This window comes from Cavia porcellus, unplaced genomic scaffold (assembly GCF_034190915.1).
Source record: "Cavia porcellus strain 051 isolate PalLab524CR breed Dunkin Hartley unplaced genomic scaffold, mCavPor4.1 scaffold_23, whole genome shotgun sequence".
In the NCBI taxonomy this organism is placed as follows: Eukaryota; Metazoa; Chordata; class Mammalia; order Rodentia; family Caviidae; genus Cavia; species Cavia porcellus.
Window position 1 is genome coordinate 23036141 of NW_026947506.1, and position 18739 is coordinate 23054879.

Consider the following 18739-nt stretch of genomic DNA (forward strand, 5'->3'; position numbering starts at 1 on the left):
CTTCCAAAACTCCACTCTGAATATAGGAGACTTTGTGAGGACATTGTAGATCTAAACCATAGCACTTAGTTATTTTTTGTTTTTGTGGCAGGAGCAGCTAGAATCTACTAATTTAGGACCGCCTCGTGCAGTATGGTTTTATAAATGTGGTTCGTACCTTACGGAGTAATCTAGATCTATTTATCTCACATACCTGCCACTTTGTATCTGCTGCACTCTTTTGTGTAGCCCAGGAGCTAGGAGTGGTTCTTAACCTTTTAAAATGTGACACGTGAAAATTACAGGATGTCCAGATTTCAGTGTTCATAAAGTTTTATTGGAACACCGCCATGCTTATTGGCTTCCATCTTGTGTCTGGCTCCTCTCACCCCACACTGGCAGAGGTGATTGATTGTGAGATTTGCAGACCTACACTTTAAGGCCGTGACCAAAATTCAAGTCAAATGTATTTTATATTTCTTGGCACTGAGAAGGGAGATCTGATAGCCAAGTATTTAAGAGTAGGCTTTAGTCTGATTGCCTGGGCTCCAAGTTCCACCCAGTCCCAGCTGCGGGACCTGGCTAAGTCACTTCCTTCTCGTCTGCGTGACAAGGATGACGGCAGTGCCTTCCTGTAAGGTACATTGAAGATTAGGATAGGTGAGGCACCTCTCTCCATCTTGTTAGGTGTATGCTGCTGTCACTAATTGGTACACGCTTAATAGATTATAGTTGGCAGGCTTTTGAAAATGATTGCCAGGAGAATGAGTGGCCTGAAATTATTTGTGTTTTAGAATGATAGATGAATTTGATCTCATTTATTTCCTTAATTGTTTTTATTGCTACTTATCTGACATAAATTACATTCCCTTTGGCTTCAGGACATTAGGTTCTCCTGAGTGTTTCTGGAACACTGGAACAAAGGTCTGCTTTGCAGTCTCACTGTGGGGGTTACTGTTGTCACTGTCGTAGCTTGTGACTGTCTAACCCTAGTGGGGGAGAGCTGCTACCGTGATTGAACCTCCTGCCTTGGCTGTGACCATGAGATGAGGTTTGGTGGCTCTTCCTCCTCCTTCCGAGGTAGTATCTGAGAAATTACCTCTACTACCTGAGAGTTTTCTAAGTTTGCATACTTTTATGGCTAAGTCGGAGCTGGTTGCCTAGGGAAGATGGTGAAGAACCCAAAAGCAGTCTTTGCATTTGAATTTCTTAAATGCACATTTCATAGCCCAGGTCGCAGGAGATAAATAGCTAGAGGTGGGGGTCTCCATGGTAGAAACTTGAGCCGGCAGCACCTGGCCTTTTTCCAAGCAGCTGATCAGCACAGGCCAGTCCTGCTTGCTGTCCCTCAGGATATTGTGGGGACCTTCAACTCATTTGGGTACAATAATGGTATTATCTTGGTATTTAAATGTACTCTCCAGGAGGGTCTGATTTCTGCAACGGAGTCAGCATGGTCTGTAAAATTTTATTAAAAATATAATAACACCATATGCTCCGGTTTTCTCATTAAGTGGTCATCTAAAGACAAAAACATGCAACATAAACACACCAGCTGAAACCAGTTAAGTATGTGTTCATTTCTCTAATTTAAAAAAAGAATGGTGGAAAGTTTAGAAATGTGGGAGTGAAGGTGCGCACCTGGGAATCATCATTTGAACAAGCTACAGGTAGAAGCTGCTACCTACCTTCCTGCCTTCAAGGAAAGCCAGGCTCTCAGAGTCCCCTTGCCACTCTGAATCTGAGCTTGAACTCCAGAGGGAGAAGATGCTGTCTATTTGATGGTGCAGCCAGCCGGGAGGCAACAACTAGGACTCCTTGGCCCTGCAAACAAGCTCTTTGTTGTTTTTATTAAATGGTTGGCTGTGGATCTCATGGTGGAATCTTAACTGCTCAGGTCTCTGTGTGCAAAGTGAGGAGAGACCCTGCAGTTCTTTGCTTAAGAACTGTCTAAACTAGGTGGGCCTGGCAGCACATGCCTGGAAGCTGAGGCAGGAGGAGGGGAAGATTCAGCCCAGCCTGGGCAATTCAGGAACTAAGCAAAAGTCTATGTCAAAATAAATAAAAAAGGGTGAGGATGTAGCTTAGGGTGAAGGCCCTAGATTCACTCTCTATAATTTCAAACAAAACAATGTAACCCCTCCCTTACCCCACTAAAACAAAATAAAAACAATCCAGAAGAATGCCTACACCAAATTCTCTGATACCTAAGTGTTGAGAACACTGCCCACCCCACCAGTGGGCATAAAAGTGCTCTTAAGAAGAAGGAAAAAGTTTTGACCCTTTGGAAATTTTGTGCACACCATATAAGCAGTAATTACCAACTGCTAGCTGGCTAATAGAAGTTTGTGGCAGTGTAGAATTCTTAATCCAAACAAGCCTTCTGCAAAATAAGGAAGAGCTCCCATCTCCTTTTCATGGGGAGTGCTTGGGGCACTGTGTTTGTATTTTCCTTCCCAGGTCCCCATAGAGGGGGCTTGCTTGGCCTGGGTTGCCTGTCAAGAACTTGAAGGTTGGTTAGTAAGTGCCCTTGGGTTTGCACTTGGGTTTAGAGATGTGCTGGGTGCAGTGTCTCTGTAAGTCTTGGGGATCTTGTCATCAGCCTTTAGGATCATCCTTCCAAGGTCAGGGTGTAGTTTAGGTCTCTGTACCTGGGGTTCAGGAACCTGAGAAAAATGAATGGAAACAAAGCCATTCCTGAGGAAGCCTTGGGCAAGCTGGGTGTGTTATCTGCTCATCTTGTCATCATCTTTCCCAAGAGGTGGGAGCTGCTTGCGGTCAAAGCTTTGTGCTGTGGTGGGGGTAAAGCTCCTTCAGAGTTTGCATCTGAGCTTATCTGCATTCCCATCTTGCTCTCTCTGCCTGCTGCCTTCCACCACAAGGACCACTTTTGAAGTTGTGTTTAGCTCTGTAAACTCAGCAGTCTGGGTGTGAAGTGGGATTCTAGCTTTGGGATGAGCAGGTACCTGCTGTGGGGAGCAAATCATTCTAATAAGGACCAGTGAAGTGTCGGGCAATCTAAACCAGGTTTTACTTCTTGGCAAACAGAGGACTAGAACTGCTCAAACAACGAAGAAGTCAGTCCTATATCTCTGATGATGGGCACTTTCTGCTTTCTCTCTTTTCATGCTGGGCACCCATCCTGGTCTGGAAAGTGGAAGAGGGAGCCCTCATCACCTTGGAGGAAGGCTTGTCACCTGCATTTCTACCAAGCTTCCCATCCTTGGGCAGCCTTCTCAAGTTATAGGGCTGGCCACATGGTATAAAGGTTGCAGACAAAGCCAGCACTCCCTCTTGATCCATCTGGGCCCCTCCCTCTGCCATCCGTCATTGTCAATGGGAGATGTATGTGTGGCCATGCAAGGGCAGCCTCTGACCCCAAGGGGACTGGCAGTGCTCATAGGGAAGGCATTGTTTGCACGGGACTCTTTGGAAGCCAAACTCCACCCATTTGCGGAGCAGCCCTCCCCTCCTGGACTCCAGCACCACCAGTCCAGGTGAAGAGAGGGAACATTCTGCTGTGAAAGGCTACAGTTACTTTACTCCTGCTCCCTAGCATAATTCTCAGCCTCTTCTCTCTTCTGTTTCTGTTCTCCCTCTGGTCAAAATCATAGGGGGCTTCTGAAGCAGTGAGGCAAGGATTGAGATTACCATGATTTTTATTCAGAGAAAATGTAAATAACTGAAGAAATAAAAGCTGATAAGATGCAGTAAATGCACAATAGGGAAATTATGAAATACTGCGCTCTCCATACATAGGGAGGCAGTTGCTGGGAGGAAGGTGGGAACCGATGCTCTGAGCCTTGTGTGTGACAGGAGGACAGGGCTGGAGCTTCTGAAGCACAGAAACACTCCAATGCCGTGAAAAAAGCCACAGCTGAGCCTCTGAGGGTGAGGGCTGGACTGAAAAGCAGTGCAGAGTGAGGTCCCGGTGTGTCCCCATGCCTGGGAGGGAGAGGACGATGCTGGTGCCTTTGTGCCACCCTGGCCCAGTCTCACCGTAGATTTGAACCCTGCTCCACATTTCCTAGAAGTATTAAGTTTTGAAAAATTCTAAACATGAAGATGGACTTTCCCCTACTTCCTTTTATTTGTGGTGTTAGTGATGGGGTACATTCATACAAAAAAGCCATGCCAGCACCAGACTGCTTGTTCACAGGGCTGCATGGGCTGGAATTTTCTCTGCATCATTTACTCACAGGGCACACTGACTTGTTACTTGGAACCGAGGTGTGATAGGTTTTCCTGCCACCATCTCTTGGAGACCGTGAAGATCAAATGAGATGATGTTCTCGGTGGTGGTAAAAGACTGTTTATTTAAAAAGGGTGAGGCGTTTGCTGGCCAAGAGTCAGCACCAGGCATGTGCATATTTACTGAACCTAAGCCTGTGTTTTAGTTCTTTTCAAGGTGACTTTATTTTATCATTTGATACCAAAATTACAAGGCTTCACAAACTCAGACCTTAAGCATGGAAATACTATTTTCTTTTTAAAATCCCATTCACCTAGAAAGCCAAGTATCCACTCCTTTTCTTCCTCCTCCCTGCACATTTTGTTTCCTCCTCTCCAACCCCCTCCCGCCCTTCCTTTTTTGGCTCAGTGCAATCTGAGTACCACTTTTCTGGGAAAGCCTGATATTCTGACTTCAGTTTTGTAATTTAATGATGGAGAATTTCCTTAGTAAACCAAATTTAGAGTCCTAGAATGCTTATCTTATATCCAGACCTTGAACATAAAAGGCATTTTCTCCCCGCAATTGTTCATTTAATGAGCAATTGCAGAGTGCAGGCCGGTTGAGGGATTGAGCTATATGCACTATTATTGCAAGAAGTATTCCGAAATACCAGAAATAGGACGTAAGCTCTGATCAGGGAGACTACGAGCACAATTACCTTCTTTTCAAATCCTTCTGTGACACTGCGGGAGGAAAAAGGACTTTGAAACTTGAAAGGAAAGAGCTTGCTTTCAACCTCAAAAGCTAGGAGGAAGGGCTCTGAAATTTGCTCAGAATTCCCAATTCACCATTAGCCTGTTTCTTCCTTTAGCCTCAAGGCATTCTCTGCTTTTTGAAAAGATGTTAAGAAATTCAGTCACAATAGAGAGCCTAGTTTTGAACATGTTTCACTGGGTCCATTGAGGTCTGGGCTCCAGCCTTTGTGTGGGGTGAATTGAGCTGAGAGGCTAGCTGGTTGGAGAGAGGGGAATGAGTCGCTGTGCAGTCGCAAATTCTGGCAAAGAAAAAAAAAAAAAGCTCACCCCTTCCTTTATTTTACACTATGCATTCCTGTACAATCCTGCTAGTGGCAATATGTAGAGCTGAGCCTGTCCCTAAGTCAATACGGAGTACTTGGTTTATAGCAACTCTTGTGAAGTTTGTCTTGTAATTGAAGCTGCTGTTGACCTTGCTTGGGGACCATTTGTAAAACCGTTTATTTAGCATAAACTGAAATAATAAACCCTCCTTCTCCAGGGCCGATTGTGATAGGGTGACATTAGTTTGATTTAATGATTAGCCGCCTGACCCTTCTGCTGGAGAGAGCTGCTTGAATAGGGAGAGTTCACTCCGAAGCACTCGCAAAGAATACTAATGAGCTTGTTAAATTTAGCATGGCTCCAACCACTTTTAATTCCTCTAATGGGAGCCTGGGAGGAGAGGGAGAGGCAGAGGCAGAGGCTGAGGCAGAGGCAGAGGCAGAGGCAGAGAGAGGCCAAGAGAATATTCCTAGAGGGTCTGCACAGCTAGAGAAAGCTCCCCAAGAGAAGTTTGCAGAAAGTAGCTAGCCAGAGCTCGGGCACTGAGTTGTAAGTATGATTTGCGCTCTTACCCTCTGTGGCTTCCAGGTCTGGGGCAAGAGAGGATAATGGTATTAAAATGGGATTGCAGGGAAAGGGGGGTGTCAGCTGAGCATCGATGTTAAGGGGAGCACGTGTGCTCTGAGCTCCTCATCAGCCTGTTTATTTAAGTGACAGGGAGTGTCCCTACTTAGTGATGCCCGGCAGAGTTTGGTTATTTACATTGGAAAGCATCGTTTGAAACTTTTTTCTGAAGTCCCATGCAAAAAAGAACATGTGTCCTCCTTTGAAATGACAAACAGCACAGGGGTTTAGAAGCCAGACTTCAGGAGCGTATGTTTGAGTCTTGCTTCATGCCGCAGGATTACTTTGTCCAGACCTTTACATTCAACTTGCTAAGCGCTGTCTGCAATGAAGCGGCTTTTGATTTTTCTGAGTTGCCGGCACCAAGTGCCCGAATCCATGACTGTTGCTTTTGGATGAGTTTGGAAAATCTAGGGCAGCTTCTAAAGTGTGATGCTTTGGGCAGCTGCCCTTTGGGGGGGCAGGAGTTTGTTCACTTGAACAAGGATATACATTTTTTTTTTAAAAAGGAGGTTAAAGAAAAAAGTGGGATTGTGATGATGATATTACGAGTCCATTTTTTTCCTGAAAGTTTTTAGTGAATTGTACGTTTCAGTTTGACCTCTGGGTTTGCAGCTGTTAAGCAGAGAGAAGCTCGAACAGTTGCTCTGTGTTTGGCTGTTAAAGTCCATTGGCAGATGCTCTTGGATGCAGTGGGCCGTTTTGCTTACATTTTTGCAGCCGACTTCTGCTTGTTGCCATGGTGGACACTGTGTTTCTGTCAATAATTTGGCCTGGCGTATCCTGTCTGCACTGACTCTCAAACTTTATTGAACAGCTCGGCTCAGCTGAACAAGATGAGACAGCTTTGGTCTTTTTGGCTTGCTGCAGTGGTTGCTGAATTCATAAGAGCAGGCAGGAATATAGCTTGCAAAGTTTCTCTCTCCCCATATGCACAGCGCTTTCAGACTGGTAGCTGTTTATCTGTGAGTGCATCAAAAGCATCTCTGCACGAGATAAAGTTCATAATGAAGTCTTTGTCTGCTGGAATTTTCTGTTTTTGGAGGGGGGCAGATGTTAGGTAAAAATGTTATAGCACCAACTACTGTAAAATCTACTGATGAATGCTTCTGCATTAAAAACCATTCTTGCCTGCATTTAATTTTCCTAAAGAGGAAAACTTATTTTCTGTACCCAATATTTGAACTTTGGTTACTTGTTATAACTTTAATATTTGCACATGTTGGGATAACTCGTGGAAAGCATCACGTAGCCAATAAGCACCCCCATTTCCAAACCCTTCTCTCCTGTCTCCTGGTTCCTTCTCCAGGGAGGTTGAGGGGTAGGACTGGAGGAAAGAGAGAAAGCTCTCTGGTCAGACTACACCGATGATTCAATTATTGGTGAAGTTGGATTCAGATACTCATAGAAACACATCGTTTCAAAGAAACTTGACTTTATTATAGGGATGTCTTTTTAAGGGAAGAAAAGTTAATTTCTTCTAGGAAGATTAAGTCAAGGAAATCCTGTTTTAAACCTGGAACAGATTAGTAAAGCTTGGTTATTCATCTTTCCCAGAGAATGCTAATTACGGGTCAAAATCCCCCTCACCCCCCAAGGGTTTCCTAGCTCCCAGATGAAGGTCCATTCTAGGGAACCCTGCACCCATGCTAGAAGCTCAATTCAGGTTGGAATTTAAAACAAAGATTTTACACAGAGTGTAAATTAGTGGAAAATATGACTTGGTACATTTGTAGGTTGTAGAAATTTTTATAAAACCGACGTAAGTTTTAGTGTTTTTGACACCTTTTTGGGTTTATATTACTGCACAGCCTGCTCCTCTGGTTTGCAGCCCCACGGCTAATGAAGTACAAGGGCGGACCAGTGCCCAAATGCGACAGTCAGGAGGGAAAATAAAAATGTAGGGATTTTTGCAGTTTGTTTTAAAATTACCAAAAGCACGACTTGAATTACTTTTGGAAAGATTAATGTGAAAATGTGGGGTTATGCCAATGTTTGTGTTTCTCTTAGTTGTTACTTGATAGATTAAACTTGTAATGTATGCCTTAATTACAAGGTTCTGGGTGAGGAGTTGCACGATTTGCACAAAACAGTACTAAAATAGTATTTCACAGTTACCTTGTAGCAGTCAGCAAATTCAGTGTAAAGACCAGAGTATACCTCATTGTCGGTTCTGCTTTGCAAGTCATTTACTAGGCTAAAACAGTTCATTGCTTATTTTCCAAGCCCTGCACACGGGCAGAAAGACTGAAGTTGCTGCTGGTTTTAGGTGCTTTCCACACAAAATAGTATTCATTATTTTTCATCTGTATTTTATGGATGGGCTGTGTGTATATATGTATGTGGGGGTCTGCTTTCTTTCAAATTTGAAAAGAACTATGAAACTTTCTATGCCCAGTTTTTCTGGTTTTGGGGGGCTGTAACCTGGGATGTGTTCAAAATGTGTGCATCTAAACTAGACAACTCCAAATGTAGCTTATTTTTTATTTTGAGGTGAAGACTGTGAAACCGGTTTTGAAGTAGATGTCTCCTAAGTGATTCCCAGATATCTTCGTGGCCATCAGCACTTAGCGCCTGAGCACAGCCTGTTGATTAGATATGGAGCTTGCTCTGAGGTGCAGAGTTGAGAGTGCATGCGTGACTAGAACAGATGAATTGGGCCACATGCCCTGGGCTTACCTACCAGGACTGGTTTAATTTTATGGATTGGTCACATTTGCAGAGAGCTGTAATGGATAGACAGGAAGTTCTCACACATCAAAGGGAGTCGAAGTATAAGGGAAGTGGATACCAATTCTGCATGGATTTTCGTCCATATGTTTCTTACCTGTTTGGAGAAATGTGTAGACAGGTACCAACGTCACTGTAGCCTTTCTCCTTCCCCCTGCAGTGTCCCACACCTGGACTGCAGTCTCACTCCCTTTTCCTAGTGGTGCCCTGGTGTCATGAGGGAGGGTCAAGTATCTCCCAGGAGGGTCTGTAGTTTACACCACTGGCATCTTTCTATTCCTTGACATCAGTGGGTGAGAGTTTCATTTCTGTCTCCTCTGTTAAGTCTTTTGGGGGGTTGTAAATCTGATTACCAAAAAAAAAGGCTTGGGAAACTTTTGGGTCATTTTCTAATCATTTTCTAATAGGTCAATCATTAAGGAACAAAGGCTGGGCCAGGCACCCCTGAGCCACCAAACTCCCACTGAGCAACTGGACTCCTCAGCATCCCAGAGACTCTGCTTCCTCAGGTGGATCAAGGGTAGCTGGGCAGCCATGAGCTGGGGCTGGAGAAGCTTTCAGCCCCGTGGGGACCTGTGGAATGTTGTCACATCTATACAGAAAGCTGCCTTGGCAGAGTCAGCCATGAGTCTGAAGATGGTTTGTCTCCCTTTATCCCTCCCTGTATATTCTGGACCCTTACTTGTAGGCAGTTTTGTCTTACAAATATCCCATCACAGGTGTGCAGCATGCAGTTGCCAGGAAGGGGAAAGAGGCTTCTTTTTTGAAACAGGAAAAGAGAGGGAGACCATTGATGACTATATATATTTTTTTGATTGCTCCTTAATGTGGCTTCTAAAATCTTTCATTTTCCTTCTTTCTTCAGAGGATGAAAGTCCTGGACAGATCTATCACCGAGAGAGAAGAAACGCAATCACAATGCAGCCACAGAGTGTGCAGGGGCTCAGTAAAATCAGTGAGGAGCCTTCAACGTCCAGTGACGAGAGGGCCTCGCTGATCAAGAAGGAGGTCCATGGGTCCCTGCCACACCTGGCGGAGCCCTCCGTTCCCTACCGAGGGACCATGTTTGCCATGGACCCCAGGAATGGTTACATGGAGCCTCACTACCGTAAGTGCTTCCTGTCCACCGGCATTTATTTGATCAGGAGCCATGGGGAAAGCCATGAGGGGTATGTGTGTGTGTGTGTGTGTGTGTGTGTGTGTGTGTGTGTACACATATATGCACGTGCATATGTGTGCTCTATGAATTACTGGCCTTGTATAATTTATAAAAATGCTTAACTTTCTTTCCACTATTTTCCTACTGCTATTCCTTGTCCATTCCTCTTAGAGAAAGGCATTTTCATACCTGCCCAGGCCATTTTGGGCCTTTTTATGAGTGGCCTTCAGAAAGCTGCTTCTTTCCTGGCAAATATACATGGACCTTTCCTGAGAACCGGAACCAGATTGGCTCTTTGCAGGGAAGTGCTGCAGGAGAAAAATTGTTTGGTGGGGGAAGTTATTAAAGCAAGCTGCGTTAGAAGTCTTTAATGACAACTGTTTTCATTTTTAATGATTTTCAATTTAATGATTTTGGCTATTCCCGTGTTTAATGGTTTGTTAAAGCAAACCTCTTTTAGCAAGTCGGTGCTAGATTTATTAACAGGGAAGATTTTTTTTCTGACCCACACTGTTTTTCTCTCACCCAGAGATGTTGGAAGCTTCTTTTCCAGCCCCAATGAAAAGTTTGTGCAATTGACCAGGACTCTGAGCACAACTATCCAATGATTTCTTTTTTCCTCCAAAGAAAGGATGCAAAGAAAAATATATAAGCGTTCAGTTTACTTCTGGCCTGTTTCTAGTTTTACAAAGAAAAATACAATTTGGTACTGGGATAATGAAGTTCATATTGAGGTGCCAAAGCGCACAGCTCTTAATTACAGATTTATCACCTGGCCAGGATTCAGACTTGCCATTTCACCTTCCTGGCTCCAATTCCAGATGATCCATTGAGCTCCAGAGAGGGGGAACTGGTTTGTGTTTCCCTTTTTCCACATCATTCAGAAATTTTAGTGTTTTAAGGCAAAAGGTCATTAGCCAGATGACTGATTAGTGAGGATGGCTGATTAGTGCATGGGTTTCTTTTTTTTTTTTTTTTTTTTTTTTTTTGCTCAAGAAAAGTGCCCAGGATAAAAGCTAATTCCATCCCTTCATTAGTTGGCTTGCAGTGAAGGGGAATGCGTGCCCATCAGATCAAAGGACCTTGCAGCAACCTCAAGTCTCAGCAACTGCCTTTCCCCTACCAGATTATATTGTTGGGAAAAAAAAAATGGAAGTTGCATTATGGTTTAAGTGGCAAGGGTGTTTTTTAAAGAAGTGGTCAGAAGTATGGAAGCAAAGGTCTGTGGCTTCTTCTTCTAAGTTTTTTTTTTTTTTTTTTAAAGGCTACTGCTTCTCTATTTGAGAAGTACATATCATTCTTATTGCTGCAGAGGTGGTTTCTATAAATACAGAAATAAGGAGGCGACGTCCAGGTCATGGACTCTTGCTTTTTTTATTGAAGGTTTTTGTTTGGTTGTGTTCTGTTTTGTTGTTTTCCTTTTCTGTTAGGAATGCAGATTTCTTAAATAATGTTGGTTTTTGCTCTGAGCACATTCCAAAATTTTCAAAAGTGTGTTTTTATTGGTGAACCTCTTTTAGAACCAGCGCTTCCCACCTCCTTCCTATACCTGTATTTCTATACCCTGCCAGCACACTTATGTTTTTCTTTTTAATAAAGTCTAGCTGCGTGCCCACAAGCTCTCTGTATTGTTTCTGTTTTTCTGTGTGAACATAAACTTTTCCCATTGCATATTGATGTTTTGTTTTTCTTTCCAGATGCACACTAATTAGTGAGGTATTTAATTAGTCAGGACAGCTGATGAGTACATCTCTTTTGGCGTCAGGTAGTGGGCAGAGAACCGTTAACTTTCTCTCCGTATGCAACTGGCAGCTGGATCTTGGTTCATTTGCTTTAACGGTTTTTGGCTCAGTCCTCTACTGGTCACTGGCAGGGCTGGCTCTTTCTCCACCTGGAACCTCCCCTTCTCTCAGGGGGCTGTTGAGACCCACTGCCTGGACCTCTACTGGAGTATCAACTAGCACTGGGCGCTGGAGATTAGGGTTTGAATTCATTTATTGAACCTCAATTTTGGAAGCACACTAGCTTTATATGGTATTACTTCAGTTTTCCCCAATATATTGTTCAAATCAGCATTAAAATTATGTGGTACCTTACCATCAAGGTAAGCTGTTCTGTAATGAAATGGCAAGTGTAATTTTGACCTGCTATCTCAACGTACTTTTTAAAATGACCCAAATAAACTGGATCATTATGTGGATAATAGGACCAGAGAATCCTACACATTGCAGTTTGGCTTGGGATGTAGGGAATTCGGATTCAAGTTCTAGTTTTTCACTTATGACCTACATGACAGTGACTAAGTGTGCTGACCACTGGAAGAATCATTGCCTGTCCTTGACAGTCTGTGTCGTGGTGTTCTTGTGGGATTTGGGACAGTGCAGATGAAGCCTTCAGTAAAATCTCTAGCACATAGTGAGAGCCTCAGAATTATTAAGGTAGCTCTCTTCCTCCTTTTTTTCTAGACCTCTTTCTTTTCCTTTTTCTCTTCCCTCATCACCATCACCTGATGGTGAGTTCATCCTCTAAACTGACTGATTTCTGCAGCTGTCATGGTGACGTTTGGTTCAGTGTAGCATGGCTTTTTGCAGGCTCCCCAAAAGCAGTGTTTTCATAAATTCAGATTAGTAAGAAGTATGTTACAAACTTCAGGAAAAGACTTGGGATTGTTAGAATTTTGTCTTCAGACTTTTTAAGATGTGTTTCTTTCTCACCAAACGCCAGTAGAACAGTTACAGTTGTTTTCTGGTTTGTAAGGAAAAACATCATGAAGCTTTTAAAGGCGTTTGAGAAGTCTTAGCAGAAAGTATTTTGTGAAACAAATGCAAACATAATACAAAAAATAGAAAGGTGCAATGTTAAGTATTCATATCAAGTAACATAAAGGTATCTAGAGCTAAGCCTTTAGATTCAGATAAGATAGGACTTGACTTTTTTTCCCCAAAGGTTATAACCTCTGCCAAGGGTTGTTTAATCTTCTACTGGCATCACAATCGTTTTATTTTTAAGATACTTGGTGATAAAATCTACTTACCTCATATGGATTTAATTAGCCAAGCAAAGCTAATGACTGATGTGAGCTGAAGGTGATCCATTTCCTAAGAATTTTGTGTGTGTGTGTGTGTGTATTTGAAAAGCACCCTCTATTTATAAGTCATAAAATTCTGATGGGATTTGTCTTGGTCTTCAGGACTGACCACAGCCCACATGCACTGTAGACCTTCAGATGCTCAAGGTCGAGAGACATCCCAGTGGGTCACTGCCTTTCCCTCTAGCTGATTGCCAGCCCAATCGGAGAGAAGAAACTCCTCCAGCCTTGCATCCTTGGCTCTGGGAACATGCGCAGTGATTCTTCCATTTCTCTGTGGTTGGAAAAGATGCCTAATTTGTGCTTCTATATATACTGACTTTGTATTTCTAAAGTGCGGGTAGCTTCTTATAAGACCGGAAAAAAGCCCCCACCCCATTTTTCCTCTTTCAGAAGAATATCTGTAAGATTTTTATTGCAAAGGATTTTATTGTACTTGGATATGCAGGTACAATTTGTGTATGTTCACAAATTGTAGTTAGGAACAATTCAATGGATTTTAGATTTTGTGGGTTTGATTAAAAAAATGGAAAAAAGAAAAGAAAACTGAGGGATAGCGGGCACTTCAAACATCCACACATATGTTTGGAATAAAATCCTCAGAGGTGATGCGGGAGTGTTCTCTCATGAAGGGTCGCTGTGTGCGGACGGGCTGTATATCAAAACGCAGAGGAGCCAGCAGCGTAGCTCAGACATAGTGGTGGGGCTGGCATTCTCTGGGCCGTAGGACCACTACTAGTGCTTTATAATTTGGGAAACTGTAGGGGGCTGAATTTGGAGGTCTGATATGCTTCTCTTGCAGTGAGAGAGAGAGAGAGAGAAGGAGAGAGAGAGAACCCCCATCTCCTGTTCTAAGATTTCTCAGCAGAGTTTTCTATACCTGCTCCATTTGTAACCAGATATTTCAAAGCACCATCACCCCTTACTTTCAGTTACTGCTACGCATTTATTGTTTTATAAACTTGACTAGGCAGGTGACATAACAGTTCAAGCATTCCTATACCCTGATCGACACTTAACTTTTATTCTTTTCCCATTTACAGAAAACACGTGTTTCACTGGCTTCCCTCTCACTGTGAAGAGTCTAATTTTCAAGCTGTCCCTGCAGGGATCTTTGTGTGAAGTTCTTTGCATCCCCTAGTTCTGCCATTCAAGGCCTCTGCTGGTTTGGTTAAGGCGGGGATGGGGAGGGGGTCAGTGTGGCAAAAACAACGATGCCTGCTTTTCCAAAAGCCCAGGTCCCTTTTACAGTTTTATAGCTGTGTGAAGACTGTTTTTGCCTCTGCCCCCAACTGCTCCCAAGCAATAATTCCTCATGGAAAATGTGATTCATTCCTTCATGCAAATGCTTTGATTGAAAACACACTGCTGGTATCCTTCCTTATGTTTCCCAGCTCAAATGACAGAACTATTAGTTGCTAATTAGCAAAACCTGAGGAATTAGCTGAAAGAAAAGAAACTGAATTTTTAATTGGCTTGCATTTATTTTCGGTAAAAGGCTGTTGTACTGAGCCCACTTGCATTCTTGTGTTGCTAAAAAAATGCACATTTTTTTCTCCTACCTGTCTGTCTTTTTATTAGGTGACTTTCTACACCCCTTAGAAATACATCTTGTGAATGAGTAGAAGAGGATGTGAATTTTACATATTTAATAGGTGCACCTGCTCACATTTCTGTTGCTGTCCCAGTGTCATCTTGAAACTGTGAGACAAACATGCCCACAAGGCACAAGTGAGGGGTTTGCTGTGGACCAGACTGTAAAGCAGTGATGGTTCCCTGAGCACATAGTACCACTCATCCAGACTGTCTGGACCTCTTTGAGAACTGCTGATGCGCCCAGCAGAACTTTTTTCCTTTGAATACTAGATTTTCTTTCTCTGATGTCGGCTCAGGCTCTAGGGCTTTACTAGGCATCTGATTTTGCTCTTAGTATTGAATTGTAGGGGGAGCCGGGGATGGGTGCGGAGGTCTGCATAAATCTTTGGATCTTTGCAGAACTGTTACATACGAGTTTTAAGAATAGTTCCCTGTTTTTGCTTGTCTTTGTCTTAAACATTCAATATAGTGACCTGGCTTTCTTTCATTAGCCCAGAGGTAAAGTTTTAAGACTAGAAGCAAGCTAGGCATGGTGGCGCATGCCTGTAATCCCAGAGCTCTTGGCAGCTGAGGCAGGAGGATTGCAAGTGTGAGTCTGGCCTGGACAATTTAACAGCTTAGGGAGATTGTGTCTCAAAAGAAAAAAATAAATAAATAAAAAGGAGCCGGGGATGTAGCTCAGTACAAAGCATCTGAGTTCAATCTCTAGTACTAAAACAAAACAAAACACTAAAACTAGAAATAGAGACAGAGAGCCACTTCTGTGGGTCTTTTAAGAACTCCATCGCACGGGAATGTTGAATAAAGCAGCAGAAAGGCAATGTTCATCCTTAGGGTTCAGATTTGAGCTCTTGCTAATGAGCTCTGACAAGTCCTGTGCCTGACATGGTTTCAGCGCTGTATGTTTCAGTCTTGGGAGACCATGAGTGAATCCGGGACCCCACACCACTGGGACAAGTACGCAAACATTTGGAAAAGTCTGTGGCTGAGTTTATCACTGAACTTTTGGGATAGAGTTATTAGAAGGAGGTGGTGGGGGGAGCTTGAAAATCATGCTGTTGAAACAGAGAAAGAAAGGTGAAGGAGACCTTGCTTTCCAGGGAAGATTCTTGGTAGGCTGGTACTGCCTTTACACTGGGCCTCTGGCGTCCATCTGCTTGTCCCCTTCTGAGGTAGATTTGGCTCCTTGTAGCTGAAGCCCAGGTTTTCTGTTCACACGATTGCCTTTCCTGCACTGTACTTTGCTTCCTCCCTTGCCTTCTCTTCTCCTTCTTTTGTTGTTTTGTTTTGTTTTTAGTTTTTTGTGACCTGATCTCACTGTGTAGTCCAGGTAGGCTTTGAACTTAGCATGCAGCCAAGGCTGACCTTAAACTCACGGAGTTCCTCCCACGCAGCCTCCCATGTGACCGAATTACAGGCGGGTGCTGCCATGCCTGGCCACTTCTCCCTCTTCTCCGTGGCCTGTGTAAAGTACCATCTTTCAGAGATGCTTTTCTGCTCTTGGAGCTGAAGGATCGTGTAGTTCCCACGTAGACACGGCTCAGCTGCGTTCCTGTGCTGTCCCTGTGCTGAAGCCAGGCTTCCTTTAACACAGTGCATTTAACTCCCAGGGCAATGTTTGAGCTGTCTGTGCATCCCTACGCCAGACACGATGTTCTAGGTGGTCCTTATCTACCTATCCTGAAGAGGCAACTTTAAGGCAATCAGAAGAGATGAAGTGCAGTGTAGTCTTCTATCAGGCGTGGCTGAAAGCTATGGTGTGTGTTTAAATAAAAATTCATTATAGTCAAGACACATTGCCACGAACCTCCATCAAAGTGCTCCCTCCCTCACTTCAAACACACTTTACCCGGTGATTCTTGCTATTTTTTTGAAGCAGTTCTGGAAGTCCTGTTTCCTGCATGTCTCTTTATAAGATGTGATCAAAACACAGTGAAATCCGCTGCTGAGCACCATCCAGCAGAAAGGTCGGCTCATAAAAACATAATGCGGTGACCTCTTCCACCTCATTCACCAGATCTGGCACTGTATGACTTCTGGCTCTTCCTCAAACTCAAAATGACTAAGAAAGGAAACCTTTGAATCTGTTCATGACACTGACACAGCCGGGACAGCACAACTAAACACGCTGGTAATTAGTCACTGTGTGCAACCTTTGATCCAGACTCAGCCATGCCGTCTTCTTGAGTGTAGGCAAGATGCAGAAGTGTAGTTGAGACTGTGGTGCATGCATCTGTGGTGCATTTCTAAGTCCTCAAAACTACCTGCCTCCACACACGTGCTGCCTATAAGGTTGTTGGGATTCTCCTCAACTGTCTGTTGCTTTAGGATTAGTTGACAGTTTATTCATAGAACTAGATGAGCACCCTCCTGTGGGACTAGCACAAGCTAGGTGCTTCTGTTACCCCTGACTCCATCTAAAATGGGACAGGGAGGTAATTTGCCTGTATCCACATTTCCCGTGGTTTATCTTTATGTGCATTCGCCTCCAGATGCCATGATGCTGATGGCATCATCCAGACTTGTTCGTGATCCTTTTAAGAGTGTGGTCCACTTTTGGGACCCTTCATCAAGAGCTCAATTTAGGGTCATGGGTCCAGTTTTGTTAAAGATTCCGTGTAGCCTGGTGGGGTGGTGAACACCTGTAATCCCCGCGTTGTGGGAGGCTGGAGGTGAGGGATGTAGATGTGGCTCAAAAGAAAAACATTGATTCTAATTGGCACCCACCCAAATGGTACTTTTCTATAGTTTCTTTGGGCTCCTTCTCCTCCCTCCTTCCTGTTTTTTACCTCCCTTCACTTCTTCCTGGAGCAGACAACTCTAACCACACTGCTGCAGCCACCTCCTAACAGCTTTCCCTCCTGCTTCCTAATGGAGGCAACATTATCCCGGGTCCTCCTCCTTTTTCTTGTATAATTAAAGAATGTTACCTTTGATGTCTCTTGAAAGCCACGTCGCCCATCCTCCTTTCACTTTCTTGATCTTGTATCTGTAAATTTGTGCTGTGCCTTCGTACTGCTCAGTGAAAGGCCTTAATTCTCCCTCTTTGTGCTTTTTGCCGTTTGAATCTGTACAGAGTAACCCATCTGACTTCTGCTGCTCACCCCGCCGTGCCTCTGCATGGATGGAGCGCTGGATCTCATCACGTTCCTTAAAAAGCATCAAACTTCCTTGGTTCTTTAAGGTTTTCAGGTTGGCTCTCTGCTTTGGTCTGGCCTCACGTGGATGATTCTTATCTTCTTGTGGCTTCCCTTCATTTGGGGCTGTTTTTGATGAGTTTCTTCTTTTGAAAGTCTGCTTGACTTACTGAAGTATGCATTCTTTTCCTGCTATTCTTTCTGTCATTCACTTATTAGCTGAGGCCTTGCTTACTGAATTGCCTAAGTGCTAAACAAAATAAGCAAGTTCCTGCTTATGTGACTGAGCTTAGTGGGAGGCAGGGACAAGTAGGTTAGGCCCAGAGACACAGGCAAACAGACAGAATGCAGGGTCTCTGGTTTGAAAAGGGCTTGACTCCAATGGGACCCTGCAGAAGGCTTCCTGGAGGGGGGAGACAGGACAAAGTAGCCCCCTGGCCAAGAATGGGGAGGGACTTCCAGGAAGGGAGCAGTATTTGCCAAGACCAAGGGGCCAAGGGAAGACCTGAGTTCACGGGACCCGAGAGGAATCTTCAGGATTGGAAGGGAGATTTCTGGAGCAGAATGGCAGGAGATGACAGGTGAAGAGGCACCACTAGTGTCCAGAATGATATGCTAAGTTTGGGACGTGATTCCCAAAACTTGCTTTGGCTTTTTTTTTTTTTTTTTTTTTTAATAATACTAGGGATTGAACCGAAGGCCTTCATACTGTGCTACATTCCCAGCCTTTTTTATTTTTTCTTTTGAGAGAGGGTCTCACTACCTCACTAATAGTCAAGGCTGGCCTCGAACTTTGATCCTCCCAATCAGCCTCCCAGAGTGCTGGGATATTATTGGCTTTTGGAATATTCAAGCACCCCTTTAGGGAGCTGTATTTCCCATCACTTCTTCAGCGCTCCTGTGTCACAGAATCCATTCACCTCCCTCTTTGGGTTTGCCAGTGATTTCTGCCATCCAGCTCTCGTCATGGCCTTCTTTGTGGGCTCCTGAGTCCTTGATCTTCCAAGAGGTGCTGATGTATCCTCTGTGCAGCTGGCTGTATTTTCCCATGAAAACGCCAGAATACATTTCTACTTCGGTATTAGGTAACCCCAAGCACCATAGTACTTGGATTACAAACTGAAATTCACTAATTTGGGAAGCGACGGTGGCCTCATTTGTAATGAACTAAGA

At 43.8% G+C, this 18739-nt stretch overlaps 1 protein-coding gene across 3 annotated transcripts in view; it reads left to right on the plus strand.

The window, feature by feature from the left end:
• Gli3 (GLI family zinc finger 3) overlaps nucleotides 1-18739 on the plus strand; it is a 264642-nt gene that overhangs the window by 75851 nt on the left and 170052 nt on the right. For 2 of the 3 annotated variants that reach the window (XM_023565209.2, XM_003470095.5), the window contains exon 3: nucleotides 9452-9694. In XM_023565209.2, the coding sequence (XP_023420977.1) occupies nucleotides 9452-9694 (243 nt within the window). Of the gene's footprint in view, nucleotides 1-3703; nucleotides 5782-9451; nucleotides 9695-18739 lie in introns of those variants that run through there. The other variant, XM_023565210.2, reaches the window with a different exon arrangement.